Source organism: Natator depressus, chromosome 3 (assembly GCF_965152275.1).
Source record: "Natator depressus isolate rNatDep1 chromosome 3, rNatDep2.hap1, whole genome shotgun sequence".
Lineage (NCBI taxonomy): Eukaryota > Metazoa > Chordata > Testudines > Cheloniidae > Natator > Natator depressus.
The window spans coordinates 92,423,752-92,443,051 of NC_134236.1; the positions used below are offsets into that span (position 1 = coordinate 92,423,752).

A 19,300-nucleotide genomic window follows, 5' to 3' on the forward strand; every position below is an offset into this window, starting at 1 on the left:
TATTTTTTGGGAAAGCGCTGGCAAGGGAAGAGGGATAGCAAAAAGACTAGGGGGTTGCTTAAGTCTGATAAGAGATCAAGTGGTCTTATCCTCTAACCAGAATCCAGCAATACTGACCCGTCCTTTAAACAACTCCCGTCTTCAGAGGAGATGTGCAGCTTGGAATGATCTCAAGTTAGAATTGCTCTGCTCCTTGTTGCTTTAGCTGGGCTGGTTTACTGGACCAAGAGAGGACTGTCCCCAGCTTCAAGGTCTTCAAGTGCCACCCACATGAGTTTAGAACTTAAATGCAGAGAAGTGCACATTTAGGAGTGGGGTAAATGGTGACAGTGTAAATGTAAGGTGAAGTTTCATTTACTACTGCACATTGCATTAATTGACTTATTGAAGTACCCCTACTGATTTAAATTGGTTGTGCCATTTTAATTAATCTCAATCTGCCCCATCCCATGAGAGAAAGAAACAGATGGAGCCTGTTAAAGAAAAATACTGAAGGTATATTTATTCAGGCTTGAGACAGACCAGAAGTTCTGCTCCAGGCAGTTGCCAAACAGGATTTACATTCTTGTGGCTTCAAGTTTTCCTTTAGATCTATGACCTAGAACTAACCTGTCAAAGTGGTGATCTTAGAGGGCAATGACTCTGGAAAACATTGTCATAACTAAAGCACTGAACCTAATCACAGAATAATTTTTGCTCTCATTGGATTTATAGTGAAACCTGACAAGAAAGCTTTTGAAAAATACTTGGGCTTGGCAGACTGCAGTTTATCCTTATGACTGTCAGGAACAGCAAATGCTTACTCATTAAGTTTCTTTAATGGTAGCTGTTACCCTCACAATTTGGGTCCTTGAAGTTTGCTTGTGAGTGGAGGAAACAAAAGGGCAACTTCCTTCACAGCTGAGCTGTCCTCTGGAAAGATTGCCATAGTCAGAGCAGAGGAACACTTCTTGGCCCTCTTTTTCTAGTAAGACAGACTACTCTTGTTCTTTAAGTCATTAAAAAAAGATCAAACACTAGAATACTATTGCTTTTATTTTAGAATATATACACATGCATGCACACAACAGGGTAGCATATCTTTTTGTTTTTATTTGTTTTCTGTAGACTTCTCATATTTTAGCCATTTACAGTACTGATCAAATTAAATATTCAACATATAAGTAAACTGGAATACAACTACATTTTTAGTTGTATAATTCGAAATAATTTATTGAATGGTGGAACACCTTTTACAATAAAAATAGCAAATTTGCATTTAAGTGACTAGTTCTTTCATCTCATATCTACATTTCATACACAAATAGTATATTTTGTGACTAACATCACTACGTTTACATTCTGATTGTCTGACTGGCTCAGGAGACATATCCCCTTAAAATCAGAATTTTGTCTATTTTCACATTTTTGATCATCTGAATTTCAGATAATTGGGGTTTAGCGGTACTGGAAAAAAATAAACCTTTGTATTTGGTTCATTTTGCTGACAGACAATACCACTAAAATATAAAACTGTCCCCAATCATCTTCCTAGGATGTTAACTTATAGCTATGTGAATACGAAACACAGGTAGTCAGAGAAATTTCAACTGCGCTATAGTCTGCCAGACTATGCAGTTCTATCAGAATCAAAACACTTCACAAAATCAAGTTGACTTTACTGGAACTTAGTTTTAGAAGGAAAAAAAACAACCCCAAACAGTTTCAACCATGTTTACATGTCTTATATACATTTTCAGAGCAAACATTCTGATTTTCCATTTTGAAACTTTTCATTTTAAAATTTTTACAATGTTAAATAAAGTTCTAAAATATACTCAAAATCAAAACAAAGAACATTTGATCAACTCAAAGTGATTTTTTACCCCCTCAGAATTTTCCTTCATAGAGAATTTCCTTTTGGAATGAAACCCATTTTCAAAATTTCAACATTATTCACAAAACAGAACTCCCTCTGCACACATCTCAAAAAACTCCAATTATGAAGGGTAAGCAACTTCCCCTTCTTCTTCTTCTTCTTCTTCGAGGGCTGGTCGTATCCCACTGTGTGTGACTGATAAGCACTACTTGGTGAGGAGGGTGCAACGTGGCCTAGCTGCTTGTAGAACCATTGTCCCAAAGAATGTATCAGAGGAGGAGGCTTGGACCAAGGTGTGGCGTCTTGTGAATGTGTAAATGGAACTCCATGTTACTGTCTTGCAAACAAGCAAAAGTACCCTCTTGAAGTGATGCTACTGAGCAGGGCTGGCTCCAGTGTTTTTGCCGCCCCAAGCGGCAACAAAAACAAAAAACAAACAAAAAAAACTTGCAGCCGAACAGGGAGGCGGAGTGATGGAGCAGTTGCCAAATTCCCGCCACCGCCGAGGATGGATTGCCGCCCCAAGGCCCGACGTCCTACTGCCCCTTTACACTTGCCGCCCCAAGCAGCTGCTTGGTTTGCTGGTGCCTGGAGCCGGCCCTCCTACTGAGGCTGCTTGTGCTCCCATAAGAATGAGCCCAGATCCTGTGTGGGGGAGGAAGATATACAAGCTGATAAAGTAGAATACAGCCAGAAATCCAATTGGGAGACCCTCGGAGGAAATAACTAGTCCTCAAGCTTGTTCCACTATGGCAACAAACAGCCCGAGTGACTTTCTGACCTGCTTTGTTCTCTGTAGGTAACATTCCAAAGCTCATTTTTTGTTCAAGGAATAAAGTTCTCGCTCTTCACTGGAGGCTTGGGGCTTTGGGAAGAATACAGGGGAGTTGATAATCTGGGGGTTTATGGGAAATTCCAAAACTACTGTAGGGGTAAATTTCAGATATAGTAGTAGCAGCAGCAGCAGTAGTAAGTAGTAGTAGTTTGTCTTAATGAAATATTGCATACGGAGGGCCTGCCATTGGTGCCCCCAGTTTACTTATCTATCTGGCTGATGCAATGAGGAATGTAAGTGCTTCACTTGTCTATGAAGGCTAACAGGGGGTGGAAAGAAGGCTTGGTAAGTGCTGAAAAAGAGTTAATTAAGGTTCCATTGAGGGGTCAGTTTTATTACCAGTGGGAAAGTTCTAATTAAGCTCTCTAAGAACCTGGAGGTTAGTGGGTGAGTAATTACAGGGTAGCTATGCACTGGAGGTAGACATGCCCAGGGGGGAGGGATAGCTCAGTGGCCTGCTAAACCCAAGGTTGTGAGTTCAATCCTTGAGGGGGCCATTTAGGGATCTGGGGCAAAAGGAAATAAATACAAAATTAAATTTGGATGATTTAGTTGGGGAGTGGCCCTGCTTTGAGCAGGGGGTTGGACTAGATCTCCTGAGGTCCCTTCCAACCCTGATATTCTATGATTCTATGTTGATCGCTGCCAGGAGAACTTGTATCGAGCTAAGGGAAAGAACTGTCATCTTGAGGGTAAGGCGGTAACCCAATATACCAAGGAATATCTGTCGTCTCTGGGGACACATGATTGTGTTGGGCCCAGAGAGGTAACATTTCCTGGTGAACTCCTTTCTGCTATTAGTAAAAATGGCTTGCACAGTTGCAGAACAGGAATGTTCTAGATCCAATGCCCATCCAAATAACAAGGTGAGGCAAAGAGCTTTTGGAATGGGATGTCTGACCCTGCTGTTCTATTGAATTGAGGTCTGGGAAGGGAAGAATGTTGATGGGCAGGCAGCTGGGCTGACATATGGAGAAGACCTTGGAACCTGAACTCTCTAAGCCATTTGGGCATGATGACAACTCATGCTCTTGTCCTGTCAAATTTTCCACATTACTTAAGGAAGCAGCAGGATCAAACCATCTATCCAAGGGAGTAGGAGATGATCGCCTCTGGAGAACTGGCCCTGAGCTTTCCTAGAGCATGGATGCAGATCACTTGCCAGAATTATCCAGGTCTCTCTCACTTATTCATTTCCCTGGCATTGTGGGGGCCTTGGGCATTGGTGCACCTCAGTCCTTCCTATTTTCTGCCTGTGGCATGTAATAGTTTAGTCTTCTATGAGCTGTAATACTCAGGTCTAATTTCAGTTGTTTAATGTGTGGACACTGGGTGCTGTTGGTGACCTCTGATATACAGGAGGTCAGACCAGATGATCAGGTGGTCCCTCTGGCTTTTAACTCTATGGAACAGTGTGTGCTACATTTCCTGTTTGTCTGGGAGGCAGGATGGGATTCCCCGCTGAGTGAAGAAGCTGTTCACCAGTTAGCTGTATGCCACCATCTACGAGTGGGAGCTAAAGCACCTGCTGAGGCTGTCCTCCAGTGAATTCTGGGTTCCTACAAGGTACGCTGCAGACAGGGTGTTGTGGTTCTTGATATTCCAGTTCTATAAATTGGCCACTTATATGCACAGTGGAATGGATCTCACTACTTCCTGTTTGTTTATGCGGATCAGTTGTCATGTTGTCTGACATTATGAGAATGTGCTGAAACTGGATTAACGGTAAGAATGCCCTGCATGCTTCTCAGACTGCTCTGAATTCCAGGGGATGTGTGTGTATCCTGATTTCGTGGGATGTCCAAGTGCCCTATACTGTGTGACCATCTATGAGGGCTCCCACCAATCTAACAAGAGGTGTCTGCTTATTGTCCTGTCGGGTGTGGAGGGATAGGAAAGGAGTGCCCATAGCTAGAAGAAAATTCAACATCACTCAGAAGCAGCAGCCAATGATAAAATGAAAAAGTAAGTCAAAGAACTGCCTGTCCTCTCTGTACAGCTCTCATTTGTCTAATATCCATGTATAGTTATCAATGACAAGAGCTTGAGAGGGAAGCTATCGTGTTTATTGACAATAGCACCACAGTTCTTCCACGCTTACCTGGGACTGCAGTGCTGCAGAGCAGTAGAAGAACAGCTCTTGTGGGGATTCCAGTTAGCCACTCAGTTGCTGATTATTGTTAGCAGATCAAGAGCTTGACTCCAAAAAGTTGTTAAAAAACTAGTTTTGTTCATATGACTAGACAGGAGTTTGTTGTGTTCCCATTAGCAGAAAATAGAGAGTGGGGACAGGGAGAAGGTATGGTGAAGCATGCTCAGGAAGCTTCCCCTCCAGTAAAACCTCTTTTACAGGTGCAGCATATGGTGGCCATCACATGGCAGCTCTGACACTGTCCCCACCCTGCCCCTAGTAGCAGTCTTCCCAGGACAATAATGGAGAGAGCATAGTGGTAGCTGAGAACTGGAATCAGTCAGTCGGTCATACGGTTTTAACAGATTTAGACATTTTAATTCCGCTAGCAATTAAGCAAAAATTTGCAAGAAACTTGGCCCACTATTATAAGCTATACTGACCATGCCATAAGCAGAACTGAAGATAAAATAATAAATTCATTGTCTAACTGCAAATGAAGTGTAAGAGTGGTCAAGCTAAAGAGGAAAAATCAGCATTAGTGGCACCCTCAAGGAAAGCAAAACAAAACTCCCAAAGATTTGTATTACTTCCAGACAAATGATGATTTCTCTCTCCCACCCCCAAGTCAACTTTATCCCCAATTCCTCCCTCATAAATGAACTCTATTTCTCCATAGCACATCTGATAAATAGCAAGAAAGCAGTCTTCAGTTACACACACAATATTCTGTAGTAATCCAGACACACAACAAAAGAAAAGATCTTAAAATCTAAGACTTCTTTTCAGATTATGTTGTCAATAAATAGCTGAAGTGCTCTTAACACTGATGAAAAGTTTAGCTCGTCTTAGTCAAGTTTGACCTTTCTTGTGTGTTCTCTCTATTTTAAGACTAACATTTAAATCCAAATGCAAACAAACTCCTGGTTTCAAATCTAATTCTTTTAATACTTGTTTATCATTCATGGTAGCCTGATTAAATCCAGAAATGCAATTTTTTTTCAGTGGGTTTTAATGTAATTACAGCAACAAGGTGTGTCAAATATGCCATGTAAAGACTTGGCTATCAGACCAAAGTATTCAATGTCTATCACATTTTTAAAATGAGCTACATTCACAATTTTATTTGAATGAATTTTAGCGCAAGCAAGATGTTTTAGAATCTATTCAATGTGTTTCAATATTCCTAGTTAATTATGATTAAACTTAAATTTACAAATAATTATGGAACGTGCAATATGTTACTATTTTAGATCATTAACCATGGGCATTTAATTCCAAAGTACCAATAATTATTGTTTCAATCACTTCTTTTTACATAACCAAAGCTGTCTTTAGTTACACTACTGAAAACAAAGCACATCAACATTACACTTTTCATAGGCAATCTGATTATGATGTGGAAGAGCTGAGGATCTGATCTTCCAAACTTTACTCACACAAGAGGTTCTGATTACTTACAAAGGCTTACTCATATGAGTAAGGGTCAGAGGTATTACAAGGATTATTCTGAACTGTGGCTGAAGATACTAAAAACACAAAACAGAAATATTCAATTAAGGATATGTTTAAAATTTTCCGTCTCAAGTAATCAATTGCCATAAATTTCTCATTTAAACATGAAGACTATTTCCCCAAAATGTTTTTAGACAGAACATGTCATACTATATTATATTAAAGCTTGCCATGTTCAGCTTTTTGATCATTTCCAGAGTTTACCTTCATTAGAAAACTAGATAATTTGTAGTTCACTGCTTCTGAAAGGTAAGAATCTTTTTAAAGAGGCCTACCAGAAATAGGTCAAGACACTGAACTTAAAGCACTACGACAACTGCTAGTTGGATACAAGGAGGGGAGGGGTTTAAGTCTAACTTGAATATCAAGGTTGTTACAAATTTGGTCTGAGGACGCTGGTAGAGCAATTTGGGAGTGCATATGTAGCAGTTCCCTTGCCATAAGCTGGGGCAGGCATAACTAAAGCCATGAAAAACAATCAATCACTGGGCATATATTTCAAACACAATAAATGTAAGTGTGTTCTAAAAAACCAAACATCTTCAAAGCAGTTCACAAGTTAAACCTAGTAACAAGACAGGCAAATGACCACTGTACTTTAAAATAAGTTGTAATACTTAGCCTTGAGAAAAAGTGAGAAGTGCCTGTATTCAAACATTATAAATTGTTGTTTGCCAGTTGCTTAATTAACCAACTTATTTGCTTCTGGAAAAGAGTCCACCTAACTGGGCAAGAGAATTACCACCGAAACAATTGTTTCCTATTAATTTTAGCCATTTTTTTTTGTCAAGAGGAAAAAAATTCCTACACTTTGAAATGTCTGATTTAAAAAGGTGTTTCAACTACAGACTAAAGCTTCACCAGTGGCCATGTATAGATTATGCTCAAGCAGCCACAGCATGGGACCCAGAAAGTAGCTACCTGACAACTGCAGGGACAACCATATCCAGCCGATTTTCTGAAATCAATAATGAGACCATGGAGTCCAAAAATGTTCATTTCTAATCCAGGAAAAAAGGACCAACATCCCAGAGACTTTCAGATGAACATAAGCTCTTTCCAGTCTACATCTTAGAGATATGCAGCTACCCCATGACATAATTCTAGATAGCAGTTCAGAGAACTCAAGTAGCTGAATTTGAAGTGGAAAATTATCTACTAATGCAAAATCAAAATATTTCCAAATGAGAATGGAAAATAAGCCAAAAGTTTTTTTGGGGAGTGTTCCAACAGAAACTGTTTTCTTTAAACTAGACAACTGTTTAGGGAATTCATGATCTCACACTTGTCAATTAAGAATTATCTGACAAAAATAATAAAAGGACAAGATGATACTATATTATCCATTAGGTGGTGGTACGGTAACAATATACACAAGGCTTTCGGGGGGAGGGGGGGGGAATGGGAGGAGTGAAGGAACCAGAATAAAAAAGGTGCTGAACACTCTGCCCAGTATTTGAGAGGTACTATAACAAGCACTGATATCTTGAAATAATCGAGACATCTGTGAGGTGGTATGTACTTATCAAACACAGCAGAGATCTTTGAAGGTGGAGGATGTCAAATCCAGCTGCTCTCCTCCCTCCCTGTGGAGGATGCATTGTCACTAGATTTGATTTGTAGTAGATGAAAAAAGTTTGAAAGAATGCACAAATACTTATTCCACTTGGAATTGGACTGGATGACCCAAGAGATGTTGGTCAGGTATCAACTAAAAAGTAGCAGCTATGTGTCAATTTTTGGACTTGTAAGATTTTCACCCAAAAGCTCACATGTAGCACCATAATGACCTACCCTCCTTTCTTCAGCCAAGAAAACTATTTTGTCCTACAAAGATCTTACATAAAATAACTTATTCACAGCTATAGACTTAAAGGCATGTTGAACACACAGGCCTCTTTTCTTACCAGTTAGTATACTGGTAAGTAATTTCTAGAGGAATGTAAGTACTAGAACAGAATACTGTATCCATGATAAGTAGTGTGTGTTTATGTATAATCGCACAAGAGCATTAATTTTCTCCTCATATGTTTATATTTTGATGGTTTAGAATAGACCTAATAACTGACAGGTCAAATATTTCTTGGCAGTTAATGACCAATTGAGTTCAGAGCCCTTAACTCTTCTAGCTGGTCATTAACTGCCAAGAAATGTTCTCCACGTCTGTTACTACTGCTTAATTAAATGTTAACAATAGGTTATATTGCGAAAAGCTCACTAGTTTGTGAGCAGCAGCAGCTTTGCTGGAAGAGAAATTATTGGTGGAGTATAACTATTTAATTGAAAAAACCCGATATTTTTGTTTCTAAAATTACTCTAGACGGACTCATTTCTGGGTCAGTAAGTTATTGTAGAACGATGGCTGATTTCCTTCAAGTGTCAGATGAAACATCTCAGTTAAAATGTATATTTACTAAAAACAAAAAGGTGGTTAGTTTCAGCCTCTGGGATTTACTATCATAATAACGTTGAATGTGGAGCAATATCTCTATGTGAGAGTATAAACTGCTTCAGAGAACTTGAACAGGGGAGTTTAAACATAGAACCTTTAGAATTTTAACTATAAACCCAACGCCTTCTGTGTAACTGCCACTGTGAAGAGCATCATAAGGCGTGCTTGCTTGTGTTTGCTCAAGAAAAAAACAGGCATAACATTGCGAAGGAAGTCAAGAGGAAATATCTAGCAGCAGCTATCAAGACTTCTGCAATAGTTGCCAGCATGCTCTTCACTGGAAACTACTGGTAGGAGAGCTACTGCTTTTGTGGTCCCTGAGGCCTCCAGACTAGCTATGAGAAACAAGTAAAGATTGACACCACTGGCTGTTTGAGATTAGAGGACAAATTCCAGCTCTGCTTTCTCCACATCTATACAACTGAGAATCAGGACAAAAGTTAAAAACCACACAGCAATCTTCATTCTCTTTCTGCAGCTGGCCAGAATACCAAATACCAACTCACCTAAGACCCAAATTTCATACCAACTAATCTAAGACCCCTGCGCAGTGGTATTTTTAGGGGTCTCCTTTGGCATCTGTATGCTAGTTATTCATTCTGTTCCCCCTTCAATCATATCAACAGTTTCTCCAGTCATATCTTCCAACTGCAGTTTTGCTAACACTTGGATGAATAATTAGTCCTGTTAGAGTTGTAAATTGTGCGAGTCTGTGACAATACACTCCAAACTGGCCTGTGAGAAGCATATGATCCAAACCACCTCCAGTAGCATCAGCAAACTTCACTACTCTGTGCTTGAATGTAACACATAGCGTATACACTGATTACAGTTTTACAACTGAGACAATTTTTTCCATTCATTAGACTCATACAAAACAATAACTTGGGGGGGGGGGGGGGGCGGAAGCAGGGGGAAGGGAGGAGCACAAATCTTCAACTGGTCCACTTTCAGATGGGACCCAGTCAGCATTTTCAAAAACCATGGCAACAAACAGAATAGACACCATTTAAATTTAACACTGAGAATGGAGAAAAAAAAAATACATTATCCAATTCCAGTCATCTGGATGATTGGAATTTTAGATTGACAATGCAGATAGATAATCTTACCTCTTCTCCGGAAAGATAATATGCTGAAAGCAGTCCACCAACAAAACGGATGTTCACTTCAAAAACTGAAATTTCTGCATTCTAGGGATATAAATACACATAGTTAGAGCTTGAACGTCAGTTTTATATGTGAAAAAATCCAGTGTTAGTTTCATAAGGCCACAATGGCATGCAAATGCATGCTGTATATAATGTATTCACAATTTCAATTATAGCAGAAGAAATATCTCAAGTTCACCATCCTCCACCTTACTTTGTGGGTGTTAAACTCCATTAATACCAAACATCAGCATGCAGAAGAGGGAAACAAATAATTCGAAGCATAACACTGTTAGTTCTTCTTCCTAACTTTAAAGATGCTGTATGACTTTAGTGCTGACTAGCTCTGATCCCCACACAGTTATATCTAAAACACCCCACATCTTGGTATTCTTCTCCTACAAGTGACTCAGTACCTGTGCACAGAATGTGCTCCCAGAGCAAATATGTTTTTGTTAGACTTGCATCTTGACCAAGGTTTGTTCCCTCAATCTAATAGATTGTTTAAAAGAAAAATTACATTGAGTAGATTATTAATTATAAAAATGGAATAAAAAAGCATATAATCTTTCACATTTCTAATGTTAGTCCTTCCCCAGATGCTCTTGGCCCAATGTATTTCTACATATCAATATTATGTAAAAGCTTTCATGGAACAAAGTTGCTTTAACAGGGAAAAATTTCCAATGGATTCGTCATGTCTGCTCTTCTAAAACGTTTGACAACCTACATAATTTGATAACGTCCTTTCAATGAGGATGTAGGATTTCTGAATACTGATAGTTTAAAAGTTACTTAACCTAGTGCCTGACTGCTCTCAAAATATTCTGTTCAAATGTTGCCTTTATTTTGCAGAACTGAACTCAGCAGACACTTCAATTAAAAATGCCAGAGAGGTTAGCACATTAGTACTAATGATTCTGTCATACATTCAGATAGCACAAGGACACCTTAAGTGAGTTTGTATTATACATGAAAGATCTGAATTTTGGAGCAGGGGCCAAGGAGTGCAATAGCACAAGGGTAGCTGTCAATTGCTCGAGTGGTTCAAAATAGGGTGACCAGACAGAAACTGAAAAAATGGGAGGGGGGTGGGAGGTAATAGGTGCCTATGTAACAAAAAGTCCCAAAAAAGGGGACTGTCCCTATAAAAAATGGGACATATGGTCACCCTAGTTAAAAACTACTCTGAAGTTAGTGAGTTTCCCAATTAGCAAGAATCGTATTTTTGCAGTGTGATTAGCAAATAAAGAATTGGCTGTAGAATAAATAGGCTGTGCTAAACAAACAAGATATGTGGTTTCTAAAAGATATATTATGGGTTCAAAAGACTGCATAAACAATACAGAACTAAAATCAGTGACATATGAGCATAAAAGATGGAATGCTTCTTGGTATAGAATGGGTTTCAGAGATTATTTTGGAGGCTGTTCCAAAATTATAATGTTATGTTGAAGAAAAGCCAAAGTCAGCCGAAAGTCAAGGAACTTGGTGGGGCTCACCATCTATCTATTTCAAGAACCTCCTGACAATCTTCTGGATATGACTACTTTTTCCAGTATCCTCCCTTTGCCCATTCTTATGTTTAAGAATTAGGACATACAGAGATGTAGAGTGGATTATGCAGTCATGGCTTCACATGCCATTGGTTTAGTCAGATGTTTGCAAGATGAGTTTGTTGGGGCATTGAGTAAGCCTGAAGAGGGGCAAGCACTAAAAAATATGAATCACGGCCAGGATTTTGGAAGCTCAGAGGGAGGGCAGTGATAACCCAGGGATCTCCATAACAATGGTCCTGAGCTTCGTAGAGATGACAGAGTACATCTGTCATAGGCTGTGGCAGACATTTGGTCCCTTGACCAGGATCTGGGTCAGGCAGGAGACGGGTACCAGGGCTTAGTGAGCGTGAGATGAGTTCATGCTAAACACTGGTGTTCCCCGTGGCTAGTGAGGGTAAAGTCTAAAAGGGCCATCTCACAGAGGTAAATGAGACCCAGGATTGCGCAGCTGGACTTCATGCTCAGTGGGGCGGAAGGTGAAACCTGAAGTCTCAGACCTGAGATCCTGCTCCCACCCAACCTCGTGGCCTCTGTCACTTCACCTCCACCTTACATGGGGAAGTTGTGGGAGGAGAGCAGAAAGATTTCACAGAGCTTAGTCAATGGGTAGACCCTTCCTTGTCTACCCAAAATAACTGTTTGCTTTCTGATCACAGCTGTGTAACCCACATGGGAACCAATTAATGCCTGGTATCAGAGCAGGGGTCAGGAAGCGTAGCAGCCCTCCCTGAAATATAATTAAAAAATTTGCAGCCTGCTATTTAAGACCATCCCATCTGTCTGCCAATCATTCACCTACTTGTCCTGGTCCTCAAGTGTCTTCAAGAAGTTTGCTGCCAATACTGAAAAATATTCTGACATACAACTTGGTCCATCAGCTACATTTGCAATGTCTCAGCGCTACCACAAACCCAACAGAGGCCTGCTAGTACTCCAGTAGTCTTTAAGAGAACCACAAAACAGAAGTCTGGACACTATTTCTAGCTCCAAAATTGGTTTGAGACTGCTGTTCATAAGTGTTCTCTCCTCCCAGGGGGTGTGCTGCCTGCCAGGAGCCCATATCCAAGACATTATACAGGAATTGTCAAGGATCATCCAGCCCTCTGACTACTATGTCATGCTACTCATCCATGTGGGCACTAATGATACTGTGAGGTATGACTCTGAGCAGATCAGGTGACTACAGGGCTCTGGGAGTAAGGGTGAAGGAGCTGGGGGCGCAGGTGGTGTTCTCTTCAATCCTTCTGGTCAAGTGTAGGGGCCCAGGCAGAGACAGATACATCCTGCAGATGAATGCCTGGCTGCAAGTTACTTGGGTGGGATACATGGCTGGAATATTGGTATAGAAGGGGACAGCTTGCTCAGGAAGGATAAGCAAGGGAAAAAGGGGAGGAGGTGCTGGTTTATATATCAAAAATCTACACACTTGGAGAGAGATTGAGAAGAAAATAGAAGACAGACTTTTTTGAAGCTAACAATGGTTTGAAAGTTATCAGATTTACAAAACTTCATCCACATACCTCTCTTTGCAGCTTTGTTTGAAATCTCAACTCTTAGCTCTGGTCTACACTAGGACTTTAGGTCGAATTTAGCAGCGTTAAATCGATGTAAACCTGTACCCGTCCACACGATAAAGCCCTTTAGTTCGAGTTAAAGGGCTCTTAAAATCGATTTCCTTACTCCACCCCGACAAGTGGATTAGCGCTTAAAATCGGCCTTGCCGGGTCGAATTTGGGGTACTGTGGACACAATTCGACGGTATTGGCCTCCGGGAGCTATCCCAGAGTGCTCCATTGTGACCGCTCTGGACAGCACTCTCAACTCAGATGCACTGGCCAGGTAGACAGGAAAAGAACCGCGAACTTTTGAATCTCATTTCCTGTTTGACCAGTGGTCACCTGCAGCTTGCCACATGCAGAGCTCATCAGCAGAGGTGACCATGATGGAGTCCCAGAATCGCAAAAGAGCTCCAGCATGGACTGAACGGGAGGTATGGGATCTGATCGCTGTATGGGGAGAGGAATCCATGCTATCAGAACTCCGTTCCAGTTTTCGAAATGCCAAAACCTTTGTCAAAATCTCCCAGGGCATGAAGGACAGAGGCCATAACAGGGACCCGAAGCAGTGCCGCGTGAAACTTAAGGAGCTGAGGCAAGCCTACCAGAAAACCAGAGAGGCGAACGGCCACTCCGGGTCAGAGCCCCAAACATGCCGCTTCTATGATGAGCTGCATGCCATTTTAGGGGGTTCAGCCACCACTACCCCAGCCGTGTTGTTTGACTCCTTCAATGGAGATGGAGGCAACACGGAAGCAGGTTTTGGGGATGAAGAAGATGATGATGATGAGGAGGTTGTAGATAGCTCACAGCAAACAAGCGGAGAAACCGGTTTTCCCGACAGCCAGGAACTGTTTCTCACCCTGGACCTGGAGCCAGTACCCCGCGAACCCACCCAAGGCTGCCTCCTGGACCCGGCAGGCGGAGAAGGGACCTCCGGTGAGCGTACCTTTTAAAATACTATACATGGTTTAAAAGCAAAGCATGTGAAAGGATTAATTTGCCCTGGCATTCGCGGCTCTCCTGGATGTACTCCCAAAGCCTTTGCAAAAGGTTTCTGGGGAGGGCAGCCTTATTGCATCTTTCATGGTAGGACACTTTACCACTCCAGGCCAGTAACATGTACTCGGGAATCATTGTACAACAAAGCATTGCAGTGTATGTTTGCTGGCATTCAAACAACATCCGTTCTTTATCTCTCTGTGTTATCCTCAGGAGAGTGAGATATCATTCATGGTCACATAGGGTGCTTTTCTTCAGGGGACACTCAGAGGAGCCCGTTCCTGCTGGGCTGTTTGCCTGTGGCTGAACAGAAATGTTCCCCGCTGTTAGCCACAGGGAGGGGGGAGGGTTGAGGGGGTAGCCACGCGGTGGGGGGAGGCAAAATGCGACCTTGTAACGAAAGCACATGTGCTATGTAGGTAATGTTAACAGCAAGGTTTACCCTGAAAGAGTGTAGCCACTGTTTTATAAAATGTGTCTTTAAATACCGCTGTCCCTTTTTTATTTCCTCCACCAGCTGCATGTGTTTCAATGATCACAGGATCTTCTCCTTCCCAGAGGCTAGTGAAGATTAGAAAGAAAAAAAAAGCACTCGTGATGAAATGTTCTCTGAGCTCATGCTGTCCTCCCACACTGACAGAGCACAGATGAATACATGGAGGCAAATAATGTCAGAGTGCAGGAAAGCACAAAATGACCGGGAGGAGAGGTGGCGGGCTGAAGAGAGGGCTGAAGCTCAAATGTGGCGGCAGCGTGATGAGAGGAGGCAGGATTCAATGCTAAGGCTGCTGGAGGATCAAACCAGTATGCTCCAGTGTATGGTTGAGCTGCAGCAAGGCAGCTGGAGCACAGACTGCCACTAGAGCCCCTGTGTAACCAACCGCCCTCCTCCCCAAGTTCCATAGCCTCCACACCCAGGCGCCCAAGAACGCGATGGGGGGACCACCGGCCAACCAGCCACTCCGCCACAGAGGACTGCCCAAAAAGAAGAAGGCTGGCATTCAATAAATTTTAAAGTTGTAAACTTTTAAAGTGCTGTGTGGCATTTTCCTTCCCTCCTCCACCACCCGTCCTGGGCTACCTTGGTAGTCATCCCCCTATTTGTGTGATGAATGAATAAAGAATGCATGAATGTGAAGCAACAATGACTTTATTGCCTCTGCAAGCAAATGATTAAAGGGAGGAGGGGAGGGTGGTTAGCTTACAGGGAAGTAGAGTGAACCAAGGGGCGGGGGGTTTCATCAAGGAGAAGCAAAGAAAACTTTCACACCATAGCCTGGCCAGTCATGAAACTGGTTTTCAAAGCTTCTCTGATACGTGCCGTGCCCTCCTGTGCTCTTCTAACCGCCCTGGTGTCTGGCTGCGCGTAACCAGCAGCCAGGCGATTTGCCTCAACCTCCCACTCCGCCATAAACATCTCCCCCTTACTCTCACAGATATTGTGGAGCACACAGCAAGCAGTAATAACAGTGGGAATATTGGTTTCGCTGAGGTCTAAGCGAGTCAGTAAACTGCGCCAGCGCGCCTTTAAACGTCCAAATGCACATTCTACCACCATTCTGCACTTGCTCAGCCTGTAGTTGAACAGCTCCTGACTACTGTCCAGGGTGCCTGTGTATGGCTTCATGAGCCATGGCATTAAGGGGTAGGCTGGGTCCCCAAGGATAACTATAGGCCTTTCAACATCCCCAACAGTTATTTTCTGGTCTGGGAATAAAGTCCCTTCCTGCAGCTTTTGAAACAGACCAGAGTTCCTGAAGATGCGAGCGTCATGTACCTTTCCCGGCCATCCCACGTTGATGTTGGTGAAACGTCCCTTATGATCCACCAGAGCTTGCAGAACTACTGAAAAAGTACCCCTTGCGGTTTATGTACTCGCCGGCTTGGTGCTCCGGTGCCAAGATAGGGATATGGGTTCCGTCTATGGCCCCACCACAGTTAGGGAATCCCATTGCAGCAAAGCCATCCACTATGACCTGCACATTTCCCAGGGTCAGTACCCTTGATATCAGCAGATCTTTGATTGCCTGGGCTACTTGCATCACAGCAGCCCCCACAGTAGATTTGCCCACTCCAAAATTGATTCCCAACTGACCGGTAGCTGTCTGGTGTTGCAAGCTTCCACAGGGCTATCGCCACTCGCTTCTCAACTGTGAGGGCTGCTCTCATCTTGGTATTCATGCGCTTCAGGGCAGGGGAAAGCAAGTCACAAAGTTCCATGAAAGTGCCCTTACGCATGCGAAAGTTTCGCAGCCACTGGGAATCGTCCCAGACCTGCAACACTATGCGGTCCCACCAGTCTGTGCTTGTTTCCCGAGCCCAGAATCGGCATTCCACAGCATGAACCTGCCCCATTAGCACCATGATGCATGCATTGCCAGGGCCCATGCTTTCAGAGAAATCTGTGTCCATGTCCTGATCACTCACGCGACTGTGCTGACGTCGCCTACTCGCCCGGTATCGCTCTGCCAGGTTATGGTGCTGCATATACTGCTGGATAATGCGTGTGGTGTTTAATGTGCTCCTAATTGCCAAAGTGAGCTGAGCGGCCTCCATGCTTGCCTTGGTATGGCGTCCGCACAGAAAAAAGGCGCGGAACGATTGTCTGCCATTGCTCTGACGGAGGGAGGGGCGACTGACGACATGGCTTACAGGGTTGGCTTACAGGGAATCAACAAAGGGGGTGGCTTTACATCAATGAGTATTTCAGGCAGGACTTCACGGACGGTTCCAATAAGAAATGGTGCACCTAAGTTATTGTTCTTATTGGAACAAGGAGGTTAGTCTGGCCTCTGATTGATACATGGCTAGATTTACCTCGCTGCACCCTCTCTGTGAGTGACTGCAGTGTGACCTAGAGGAATGAGTCCCCTAGACGGGGGGCAGGTTTGCAAATGAGTACAAAACAAATCTGGTCTATTTCTTGTTTTGATCCACTCCATCTATCTTTTACATCTTTGGCTGGCAGCAGACGGTGCAGAAGGACTGCATGCCATCCACATCTCACGGCTGCCCGGCAGAAGATGATGCAATAGGACTGCTAGCAATCCGTATTGCCTGCCTGCTCACCATAAGATGGTTCAATAGGACTGACTGCAGGACTAAAGAGAATGACTTGATCAAGTCACTCCAACTTTAGCCCCTGCGCCCATATCTGCCCAGGCGCTCCTGATCGACCTCACACAGGCAACCAGGAGCACCTCGGACATGACGATGATGGCTACCAGTCCTATTGCACCGTCTGCTGCCACAAGGCAAGGGGTTGCTGCTGCTGTGTAACAATGCAGTACCACGTCTGCCAGCACCCAGGAGACATAGGGTGACGGTTACCTGAGCGGGCTCCATGCTTGCCGTAGTATGGCGTCTGCACAGGTAACTCAGGAAAAAAGGCGCGAAACGATTGTCTGCCCTTGCTTTCATGGAGGGAGGGAGGGAGGGAGGGAGGGAACGGGGGCCTGACGATATGTACCCAGAACCACCCGCGACAATGTTTTACCCCCATCAGGCATTGGCATCTCAACCCAGAATTCCAATGGGCAGCGGAGACTGCGGGAACTGTGGGATAGCTACCCACAGTGCAACACTCTGGAAGTCGACTCTAGCCTTGGTACTGTGGAAGCACTCCGCCGAGTTAATGCACTTAATGCACTTAGAGCATTTTCTGTGGGGACACACACACTCGAATATATAAAACAGATTTCTAAAAAACGAATTCTATAAATTCGACCTAATTTCGTAGCGTAGACATACCCTTACTGAATTCTTGATTCAAATCCACTGAAACATATGAAACAAATGAAGGAGCCAGACATTTCATCGAGTGCAGCTTTCAGAGCTGCATCTTTAATAGGATATTTATCCTTAAGATCATTATGCCAAGAAAGTTTCACCTTGGCAAAGTATGTGGATGATATAGAGATTTGTAAAGCAGCAGAAGAGGTTTTATATCTTCCCCTGAAGGAAGCCTCCATCTCTAACTCTCCCTCTAAGGAAAGAAGATATTCTATAAGCAGCAGGTTACTGATGTGTCAGTCTTAGGAATCAGGGTAAAGTTAGATTTATTGTATTGCAATATTTAAGGTGTAAAAAGTCCTATCTATTTCCCTTTCATTATGTTTATTTGTTCAAAGGATGGATATAAGGCAAAATGAAAAGCTATTTTCTCTATCAGACCCAGCTGAAAATTAAGATGCATATCATAAAAGAAACTTGTAAATGGGGCCAAAGAATTCTAGGACAAACCATTAACCAGCTTATCTTATTCAGACTTTTCCTTCCTCATCCACTGAATAGGGCTCTTTGGTTAGGGCTCACCCCTCCCCTCCTCATTTTTGCAAACCCCAAGAGGATGGCTCTTATTTTTGGTCCCCAGATCATGTGCCCTTGTCTTCCTTCCTCTTTTATACCTCCAACTGATCACTCAAAAGGATGTCTGAAAAGTTTTTTTAATTTATTGTACCATCCTATCAGAATCCCTGAAGAGAGGTAACTGGATTTTTGCTCATTTCTTTCCTTAGAAATAAAATAATCACATTTTGGGTCAGGAGAAATTGATCCTTCATGTCCCCTTTGTAAAACTATGTGGAGCAGAGACTAAGTTATCCTCATCAGCACATATGATTTGGTATTTCTCCCAACTTAATTTTGTCATATCATTCTTTTCATTATCCTCAGCAGCCTAGTGTGGAATGTACCAGCATGTGCCTCGTTGACTGGCTAAAGATACAACTAGTTTAAAGATTTCATTCTAAACAAAAACTTCAGTAAAAATACTCATACTCCGGTTGCTGAACTTGTCTCCTCAAAAGTATATTTTAATGCAGGGGTCAGCAACCTATGGCACGCATGCCAAAGGCGGCATGCGAGCTGATTTTCAGTGGCACTCTGCTGCTGGCCTGGGGTTCCGGCCACCGGCCCCTTGCCGGCCAGGGTCCCGGCCGCCAGCCCTGCTCAGCCCGCTGCCTGCCTGGATGGATGGAACCCCAAGCCCTCAGTTTGCTGCCAGCTGGGGTCCCGGCCGCTGGCCCCCTGCCAGCCGGAGTCCCGGCCACTGGCCCCGCTCAGCCCACTGCCGGCCTGGGGCACCAGCCACTGGCCTCGGGCTCTGATCCTGGCCTCGGCCTGGTGCTCTGCAGCTGCCCCAAGCTGTGGCCCACTGGGTGCAGAGGCAGGAGGGGGCACAGCTCAGTTCCCCCCACCTTAAAAATTGTTCCAGGCCACTGGGATATTTTTAAGTCCTGG

The 19,300-nt window shown here is 43.2% G+C and overlaps 1 protein-coding gene across 1 annotated transcript in view; it reads right to left on the reverse strand.

Annotated features, from left to right (window-relative positions):
- The window catches only part of MAN1A1 (mannosidase alpha class 1A member 1), a 211,786-nt gene that overhangs the window by 93,088 nt on the left and 99,398 nt on the right, over positions 1-19,300 (reverse strand). The window contains exon 4 of the mRNA XM_074948322.1: positions 9,904-9,984. Coding sequence (XP_074804423.1) covers positions 9,904-9,984 — 81 coding nt within the window. The remainder of the gene's footprint in view (positions 1-9,903; positions 9,985-19,300) is intronic.